The 10,011-nt window shown below is 53.7% G+C and overlaps 3 protein-coding genes across 3 annotated transcripts; 2 read left to right on the forward strand and 1 right to left on the reverse strand.

Moving 5' to 3' along the window:
• Positions 1 to 250: 250 nt before the first annotated feature.
• CTHT_0052790 (DNA polymerase-like protein) lies at positions 251 to 2,629 on the forward strand (the record flags this gene model as incomplete). Its single annotated transcript, XM_006695555.1, has 1 exon — positions 251 to 2,629. The coding sequence occupies one exon, from the start codon at positions 251 to 253 to the stop codon at positions 2,627 to 2,629; it is 2,379 nt and encodes a 792-aa protein (XP_006695618.1).
• Positions 2,630 to 3,259: 630 nt separating this feature from the next.
• CTHT_0052800 (uncharacterized protein) lies at positions 3,260 to 3,801 on the reverse strand (the record flags this gene model as incomplete). Its single annotated transcript, XM_006695556.1, has 2 exons — positions 3,260 to 3,626; positions 3,689 to 3,801. The coding sequence occupies 2 exons, from the start codon at positions 3,799 to 3,801 to the stop codon at positions 3,260 to 3,262; spliced, it is 480 nt and encodes a 159-aa protein (XP_006695619.1).
• An 863-nt stretch (positions 3,802 to 4,664) lies between these two features.
• CTHT_0052810 (uncharacterized protein) lies at positions 4,665 to 5,554 on the forward strand (the record flags this gene model as incomplete). Its single annotated transcript, XM_006695557.1, has 4 exons — positions 4,665 to 4,845; positions 4,944 to 5,148; positions 5,207 to 5,403; positions 5,475 to 5,554. 4 exons carry the CDS (start codon positions 4,665 to 4,667, stop codon positions 5,552 to 5,554), a joined length of 663 nt encoding a protein of 220 aa, XP_006695620.1.
• Positions 5,555 to 10,011: the final 4,457 nt, after the last annotated feature.

The raw sequence follows: 10,011 nt of genomic DNA on the forward strand, positions 1-10,011 counted from the left end.
TTATTGCCGAGAGGTGACACAACACTAGGCAGCCACACTATCGGCGAGCCAGTGACCAGAGGAGTGGATGTTAGTTTGATTGATATGGGATCGCAAACCTATTTAAGATGTCGGGTCAATCTGAAGGAGCTCCTGGTACTGTTACGGCTGCCGCAGCATCGGATGCACTCCGACTGGACTTTGGATTAAGCACAAGAATTCAGTTATCCAGTTTTATTTTGACTTGCAACAAGCACTTTCATATGAAACAATGAGATCTCCTACCTTGGATGAAAAAGAGGCATTTTTTGCCCAGCTACAGGCTCTTGATGTGATTCGTGATAGTGATGATGAGCTCAGTCCCAAGGAATTAAAGTATCGCGAACAGAGCCGAGCCTTTTTCAAGTCTCAAGCGAAGCTTACGTTCCCGAAGAAGCAGAAGGGAAAAGACCAAGAGGATCCAGAATTGTCGCGATCAAAGAGCATAACGGCCAAACACTCGGCGCAAACAGCTACACCAGGAGCACGAGTCATTGAGGGTGCCCCGGGGAATCAACCTCTCGCAGTCAGAATCCCGACAACTCTGGAAAGCTCATTTCAAACCATAGAAGAGACTTCAGTTCCGGACATTACACAACCTACGCGGGCAGGCCTTCGCCGGAGCATGACGATGCCTGAGATACCGGCCCCTTCGCTGAGCGAACAGTCGCCACTGCCCAGCACCGCTGGGAGAAAGCGCAAGCGACAAGCTGCTGCTCAAAAGGCAGTACATCAAGCACCTCAGATCTTTACTGGGTTATGTTTCTATTACATCCCGGACAATGACATAGCTCCTGCGCGCAAGCTACGCATCACAAGAGCCCAGGAACATGGTGCCCAATGGGTCCGACAACTTACCGCCGCAAGCCATGTCATCGTGGACAAGGCATTGAAATACAAGGACATTGAACGTATTTTGGGGCCTCATCCCCCAGCGTCATTGATTGTAGTCAATGAAGACTACCCCCTCGACTGCATCTCGTTCCGCACAATACTTAACCCAGACCAAAGGCGATACAAAATCACTGGGTTTCCTCGTCTTGTGAAGGAGTCTTTATCTCGCAACCAATGTTCTACGCAGGCATCTGATCGTTCACTAGATGTACGTGAGACAAAGTCCTCCAAGAGAAGGAGGGAGTCTTCCCCTCAAGGAGAGATCACATCCCCGGATTGGTCATCCCCAATTCGACCAAGGCTTGCACAGACAAAAGCTACTGTTCAGAACCAAGCTCCTGACAGCATACTATACCAACCATCCACATATAAACCCGAGATATCTCGTCCATCTGAGCCGGCCGCTAGAAAGCTAACCAGAACGGGGCCAGAGATCAAGGATGAACTCTCCAAGTATATTGAACTTATACAGCAGTATAAAGATCTTCCTCTCGATCCCGAAGAAGATGATGTTCAGTCGATCAATGATAGCCCAGAAGCCGTACCGGATTTTGAACTCTCAGAACCATCTGATGGGGAGCGAGCACAAAAACGAGCACCGGTGAAAACATGCCTCGGGGGACAGGAGATATCCTTCGCCGACCGTTTCGCCTGCAGTCGGGGTGGGACAAAAGACAAGTCAACAGACTCTCAGAACCCCAATGCCCGGACGATTGAAGTCCTTCAGGCCATGTGCGACTATTACACACGCATCAACGACCGCTGGCGGAGCATAGCCTACCGTAAAGCGATCAATACCCTCCGAAGACAAACAGTCGAGATCTGCACCGCTGAGGAAGCTGCTCGTCTGCCCAATATTGGCAGCCGGCTTGCGGCCAAGATCGAAGAGATTGTCTCAACAAACCGTCTTCGGCGTCTGGACTACGCTAATGATGAGCCGACTGGCCAAATCCTTTCCACATTTCTCAAGATTTACGGCGTTGGCAACGCTCAGGCAAACAAGTGGATCACGCAGGGCTTCCGCACGTTGGAAGACTTGCGTCAGAAGGCTGACCTCACGCCTAACCAACGCATCGGCATTGAGCACTATGACGACCTTAACAGCCGAATTCCCCGTGCAGAAGTCGAGGCCCTGTTCGCATACGTACGTCGCGAAGCTGGAGCTATTGATCCGAATATCGAGTTGCTCGTCGGCGGCAGCTACCGCCGCGGCGCCGATTCCTCGGGGGACATCGACATCATTATCACAAAGAAAGGCACCCGCACGTATGGCGAGCTGGTGCACTTCCTTGAAGACCTGATCACGGTGCTCGGGCGCAAGGGCTTCCTGGTCGCGACGCTCGCGGCGCTACATACCCATCGCCCGGGAAAAGACGGGCCCGGGAGTAAATGGCACGGGTGCTGTGTTTTGCCAAAGGAAGCTGGAGGCAGGGATCCGCTGGTTTGGAGGCGGATTGATTTTCTGCTGGTGCCAGAAACGGAGTACGGCGCGGCGCTTATCTACTTCACAGGGAATGAAATGTTTAATCGGAGCATGCGGTTGTTGGCGGCTAAGAAGGGGATGAGGTTGAACCAGAGGGGGTTGTATAAGGAGGTTATGAGGAAAAAGGGAAGCGTGAAAGTTACAGGGGGGGAATTGGTCAAGGGACGGGATGAGAAGAGGATCTTTGAGATACTGGGGGTTAAGTGGAGAGAGCCTTGGGAGAGATGGTGTTGAAGTAGGCTGTATTAGATGGACATGTTGCACGCCGCCTGGGCATAACATTGGCTTCGCAGTCATGGCTTGTTTAATGAACAGTATACGAGTGTAATCGGCAAAGGGGGCTATAGTTTACCCATTGGTGACATTTCTGAGGCCAGAGAAGACGATAAACTTAACCTCTGTCCCTCTAAGATCTTATCCTGAGTGCTCTTGGGCGTCTGACTGATGTGGCCCAAAATAGCTGTTGGTAAAGATGTCCAGAAACAGCTTTGATATACCTGGCACAGGCTCGGCTGGCTTCTTAAATCACCTGGATTATGGAGACATGAAAGCGTCTTGTCTTGGTGAATGTCCCGTGGACCGAGTTCTGAACAGGGCGACTGCCACTGAGGATGCATCGGCGAACAGTCGTCCTCCGCCACGGCTGAACTAGGTGGATATCAGTGCCCACCTAGTTGCATGATCTGTGGCCTGCCAATGGCACACGGGCCGGGCCTTGGGTCAAGAAGATGGGTTGCCCCTTGTGGAGCTCGGTGATCAAGCGAGCTTGACAGAACAGCTGGGAATTGCTGAGATGAAGAGCAGTCGGTAGGTATTAATATGGTACCTCACCCCGACCTTACTTCCAAACAGCTCATCCCATCTTCACCCGCTTAATTCAGCCTCCAGAACCCGAACCGTCTGCACGTACCGGTCAATGTCCATTGGTCCCGTGGACCAGATGTACGTGGCTTGGATGTTGACAACGAACAGAGCAGGTTGATATTGGGGCTGTTCCTTAACGGGCAAATATTCTTGGCCAAACTTGCCCCCTTCGATCTTGTGTTTTTCAACGTAGCCCAGCACGTTGAGCCACTCGCCGACGCGCACTTTATCCCAATATAAGCAGTCAAGGACCAGGTGGGCGTCTACTCGAGCGATCGTCTTCATGGGGCTGCCTGCCTTGGAGGTAACCGGGTGCACGTCATGCTCCAAGGTAAGCGTGGCGGTGGTTGGATCATAGCCCATGACACTGGGTAGGGGAGAGGTTAGTCAAGATTTGGATTCATAAGTAATCAGAACTGTCAGACCTACCAGCCTAGGAAGCGAACTTTCTCGCCGACTGATCGCTTTCGGAGATGGGGGAGGAGGACAAGTTGGGCACCACGAAGGTCAGGTTGAATACTGACTTTCTGAACCGAATGCATGTTTTCTAATTGAAATTCTGCTCACTCTTATGACACTGGGAAGTCAATGGATGATGTCTTTTTAAACTGGGAGAATCTTTGAAATACGTACAACTTCGATTGTCTTAATTGAACACACCATCTTCAACTGGTCGTTGCCATAGGCGACCACCTGACCGTTACGAGAGACGGCACTTTATCCGTGAGAGATCAGAACGTCAACGATTCAGTCTGGTAAGACCTCGCTACAACAACGTCCCAAAACACTGGGGCAAGATTGAATGCTTAGGGTTTTCTTCAGAAACTCTACGTCATCTCCAGGCAGAAGCACGTCCTTATCGCGACATCACGTGATATAACATGAGACCGAAGGCGGGTTATCTTCGGGATTAAAGTGGAGAACGGCTCGTGCACGGCCCCGCACCGAGACCCGCTCGCAGTCGCCGTCGCCCGGTGATCATCCTGTGCTGCGAGGACGGTCTGGGTGCTGACAACGCCTTGCATCTGTCAACCTTCCGCGATAGGTTGCCTTGCTCGATTTTCCTACGTCTCATCGGCACCTTTTGCCAGCGAGATCTTGTAGAACGACGTCCAAATACTTTGTCACTCAGCCAGTCCCGTTTCCTGCTTGCGTCTGGCCACTCTACCATTGGGCCCCTCCGTCAACCTTGCCAGTTGCCTGACGTTAGGTCAACCCCGCCAAACGGTTGGTATCAGGACGCGTCATCTGCAAAGACTCACCATCACCTGCACCGCCAACTACTGCCCGCAGGATCCTTCTGCTAGCCAGCCATCGCGGAGGCGACTCAGGTCTCCGCTCATCGACAACCTCTTTTACTATCACGTCTATCTATCCTAGAATCTAGACTAGACAGCCCGCTGCCATGTCAGGAATCTGGAGCTGGTTCGGTGGTGGTTCGCAGAAGCGGAAAGACACCCCGAAGAATGTCATCCTCGATCTGCGGACGCAACTCGACATGCTACAGAAGCGCGAGCAGCACCTTATGCGTCAGATCGAGGAGCAGGAGCAGATCGCGAGGAAAAATGTGAACACCAACAAGGCCGGTAGGTTGTTGGCTCCCCGGGCGGCATGGATATCCACCCTTCCTCCCCTTTGACGGCCGCCAACGAGAGGACATGCTGACCCGATCTTGTTGATACAGCTGCGAAAGCCGCGCTTCGACGAAAGAAGATCCATGAACATAACCTCGAGCAAACGCTAAACCACATCGCGACTATTGAGCAGCAGATGAATGCAATCGAGACAGCCAACATCAACCAGGAGACTTTCCTGGCCATGCAGCGCGCCAGCGAAGCCATGAAGTCAATACACGGCAAGCTCACGCCGGAAAAGGTCGAAGTGACCATGTACGTGTTTCCATATCTTGTTGGTTTGGGGGGATGACCTGGACTGACCTTGGAACAGGGACATACTGCAAGAGCACAACCGTTTCAACGAGGAGATCTCGCAGGCGATGAGCAGTATTGCCATTGGCCCGCAGGTGGACGAGGGAGAGCTAGAAGAGGAGCTCGAGGCCCTGCAGCAGCAGGATTTGGAGGAGAAGATGCTCAAGACGGGCACCGTACCGGCTCAGAAGCTGCCCGAAGTGGCGAACGGAGAACGTGAGTGCTTATCACGGCTATCATCATATTCGGGGCAGAGGTTGCTGACAAAACCTGTTTCATGTCAACAGTCAAAGGCAAGGCTCCGGCCGTCGAGGAAGACGACGAAGAAGCCGAGCTCAGGAAACTGCAGGCCGAAATGGCGATTTGAGTTGTGAGCTCCGGGGATGGACGGAGGCTGTGCAGGCTTGGCAGGGGGAAAGCTGGAGCCTGTCCTGTCCTGCATGCAGTTCGTCTCTCGACCGTCCCCATCGGGCCGTTCGGCGCCCACCGGGACTTACCTGGTGTCTTTTGCATATGCCGGCGCCGGGGATAGAACGTTCTATGCTAGCTTCCATCCGGCGGGCCTGTGTCTGATTCTCGCCCGTGATGTTGTATTAGAATCAGGTGTCAGCCGGCGCAGATGCTTAACTCGGCTCGCATGACAGGCGCCGGCCGGGCCAGGGGAAGGTGCCGGTGGGGTGCCTCTCACGTCACCATCGCTCCACTATGCGGTTTTCTACTCCCTTCTCTACCTACCTACCTAACCTAACATTTCTGCTGACTTTTCGCTCTCGTGGTTATTTGTCCTCACTGAAGCGATGGGGATGGATGGGGTTGGCGTTCTGAGATTTTCATTTTCATTATCATGTTGTCAGGATTTTTCGATGTATACACACACACACACACACACACGAACGCAACACACTACCTAGGTACTACACACGTCAGGAAGCGAGGGGATTGAACGAGCTGGCCGCCCGGTTGATGGATGAATGGAGAGTTCGCTCATGCGGGACAACACTTACAGATGCTTGGTTTCATGACGATGGGTAAACTTGGGCGTAGGTAGGCATGAATTGTTGTTTTTACACGTGATGCAGCACCTAAAGTATCAAGTTGCCTTTTTACACTACTTCTCTTGATAGTCGTCTTTTCACCTGCCGTCCACCTGCCACCGTTTTCAGCCTCGCAGCCTCACCTCGTTGTAGGCCCCACATTTGCGTCATCGAAACGGTGGGGGAATGTGTTGTGGTCAATCTTGCTGCCCCTCCTTGCCATCGACGTCCCGAAATGGTTTTACTCGGGGCATAGTGCGCTGTGACAGTCTTGCGTTGCCGAAGAGAACACAAAGACTAAGTGAGGGGGGGGGGGCAATTCACACCGCTTTTTGTCTTGAGGTAGTAATTGGGTTGACAAAGTTGTTTTGGGGATTCGTCTATCAAGCGCTTTGGCGTCTCCATGCCCAAAAATGGTTGATGACCCCTGGTTCTGCCGCAGTGCAGCAGAAGACGTGATCGGCAAAAACAAGCTTCGACGTTGGGGGAAACGCTAGGGTGGAGAGGCTGGCGTGCCGAGAACCCAGCCCAGCTTCCTCCCCCTCATCCTCGCGCTCGGGCTCCAACCTCGCAGCTTGATTTACCAAGTTTTGTTTTCTGCTTTATTTTCGTGATCGGAATTGATTGGAGAACCGTTGCGATTCTGAGGGGCAAAAGGAAGGTTAGTTCGGGGGTGAGGAAAAGGAGCACCGAGGTATTGGCGTTTCTATAATTTCCCATCGAGTCACTTTTAGCGTTCTTAATATTAGTACATGTCATCAATCATGCTGTTATCAGGTATCTGGTCTGCGATCAGGCGGCTTTCTCGGCGATGGGCGCCAGATCCGCGATAGCCAAGATTTTCGTTACTCCCCATTACCGATTATCTGTAAATTACCGTACGGAAACCCCACGCCGTGCGGGGTGTGGAAGCTTGGCAGAGCTGTGAGCTACGTGTTACGGACCGTAACGACCGGTATCAACGGACATCACGTCGAGATCGGGCTGACGCCGATGACCGAGATCTATCTTCAGTCTACACGGCATTCCCATCTGCCAGCGTGTTCTGCACATCTGTCGCGCATCGAGAATAATAGGAAATGCTAGAAGCTCTGGAAAAATGCATGACTTTGTGCGTCGTGGCATTAGCAGATCGTGCTAAGTGGCCCTTAGGGCAGCATGGCTATCTCGGGCCAGATGAGGCGGATGGGAATGGCTCGAGGGAAATGCTGCATCTCATCAGCGTCATCTGAGGATTTCGAGAGGTGGGATGGCAAGCTCGTGGATCTCTGTGGGGAAAAGCTGCCAAAAACGCAACGCCAACGGGGGCAGCCGGCGTGGTGGTAACGCTGGGATTGAAAACGTGGAGCCTAACCTGATGAAGTGGTGTGCTGTATGCTGAAAAAAAATAACGTCCAGCCCAAGCCAAGCTGACGCCAAGGGCCAAGACCAACGTTCTTTTGTCGATCGTTAGCGCGGAACTTCGCGTGGGCCATGGACCAGCGCCATTCGTGGGTGGCGGACGGTCGGCGCCCAAAGTCCCTGTGCTAACAGGTTGTTGAGGGAGATGTTGGCTGCTCGGCTGTCTCTACCGGCCGTATCTTTCCATGCTGGTGATAATGCCTCATCTGCAGCAGCCGCCGGTTACAATCACTTCGAGCCAAAATTTATTCAGCATGGTGTTTGGGCATCCAAACTTTTTGGCTTTGCGATCTATACTTCCGTAGTGTAGCACGGAGAGCGTGCCCAGACTTCGGATAGAAAATGAGACCCTTGTCTGCCCAGGTGTGCCCCACATTGGATGGACCCGTCGTCGCTAGCTTGGTTGCGGTTAGTCCCGCCGTGTTGCACCTTGAGTGGCGGACCAGCAGCGGCCAACCACGTAGCAAACCCTTCGCGACCAACCGTAGCACCATGCACACTGCGCTGCAGCTACAGCAAGAGATGGCAGGCTTGGATGGAGTTTGACGGGACCATCATCGCCGGCGAAAGCAAGAATCGACTGTGTAGATGCTGTCATCGGTAGTTGAGCGCATACAATGGCGGTGAAGGATTCCGAGTAGTATATATCTATAGAGAGAATTGGTTCGTCTGGCTTTTGTCCTGTCTGTATCTGGATGGACAAGTCTTGATGTTTGTTGCAGACACGGACCGATCAGAGCTGCCATCGCCGATGGCCCGAGCAAGGACGGATGTGAGACGGGTGTCCTCCGCGGTCATGACGGTCGGCGCCCATGGGCTTTCGCAAAATTGTTGACCGAACAGCAAACTGGCAGGATGGGAAGCTGACGATGGACCATCCATCATGAAGCAGGAAGGTGCCTGGAAGCCTGGAACGGGAATGGAAGCGCTGGGAGCTGTCAGGGTGTCAACGGAGTAACGGTGGGACTTGAGACGGCAGCGAGGGCAAAATGACAACGAAAATGGTGGCTTCATGGCAGCCCAATGTCGTGCCAATTCGCCAATTGTCCGCCCGAGCCAATAATTGGGCGTAACGACGACTACCGGATATCTGATAGATATTCGCTCATCCATCAGCAGGTCCGACGGTCGTTTGCCGTCAATCAGTTGACGCGGGAAGGCAGATGTCGCTGTCAGGCAGTTTTTGAGATTCAGATTGGGCTGTCAATGTGCCGCAGCGCAGCATCGGCTGGCCTCGTCGTCGACGGGATTCGGTCTCAGCTACAGGCACGCTAGGTTGCCAGGTTGAGTTGGCTGAAGGGATGATGGGGGATGGCATTGTTTCCCTCCATCCAGGTGTCACCAGGCCGCTTGTGAGGTCGCTGCTCGGTTGGGAATCCCGAGCTCCCACTCCAACACACACTCCAAGCTGCTGCATGCTGTGCTCGTATGCACATCGCCCTCGTGCCTTCGTCCGTTCAATCCATTGCCACTCGTTCATCAACATGCATCTGGGGTCACTCGCGCTATGTGTGCGCACCCTGCTGTCCGGTAATTGGACTTCACTCTCTTCCTGCCAACTAGGCTGCTGTGACGAATTTGTTGATCCAATCCAGTGATGCCCTTCGTGATAAACGTGCTTCGATGCTGGGGTAGCTCGTCCCTTCCCCAACCCCATTCTAAGACTCTACGCCGACCAACCCCTCGTCGCCGACATGGCGCCACCGCGGCCGGGTGGGCCAATGCTGTCCGGTCGATCCACATAGCCCACTCAATTTCAAGCCTCATCAGACCCCGCGCGTCGACCAGCAGCGACTGCGCAGGGTGCAGAGTGCGTGCTGGTGCGCTGTGTACGTGGGGTAGTTGCATGCACGACGCAGGACAGGCCTGGGTCAATCTGGGCATGGTCTGGGGCCTCTGGGCAGATTGGGGCAGATTAATGTGACGGATTGCATGGGCAATTGGGCCATTTGGTGCCATTGGCTCCATTTGGAAGCCATAGGAGAGCTCGTTGCACCTTACTGCCGCGGTGGGATTCGCGCCTGCCGCCAAGTCCCGATCCAGGCCGCGCTGCGTCTTTTCGTGTCTCACGGCTAGCCACTGCCCCTCGCGCCGGCTCACCTGAGGCTGACGATCCAACCTGTCCACCCAATGTGCCATCATCCCAGATTCTCGGTCTCCGGATCTCGGCCCCCGGGCTTCGCAAAATTGAGGTCTGTTGACGTTACGGGCAAAACGGGCAAGACAGGCCAGAACGTCGAGATCAGGGTGAACCATACGAGGGATGGAAGCGGGGGAAGTCCCGTAGAAGCGCAATCCGTAGACCACCCCACAGAGAAAACAAAACCCCAGGGCCGTCCGCCTCTCCATGATCCTGTTGTGTCTTCTCTCTTTCCAGGACTCACGTATC

Source organism: Thermochaetoides thermophila, assembly GCF_000221225.1.
Source record: "Thermochaetoides thermophila DSM 1495 unplaced genomic scaffold scf7180000011820, whole genome shotgun sequence".
Classification (NCBI taxonomy): domain Eukaryota; kingdom Fungi; phylum Ascomycota; class Sordariomycetes; order Sordariales; family Chaetomiaceae; genus Thermochaetoides; species Thermochaetoides thermophila.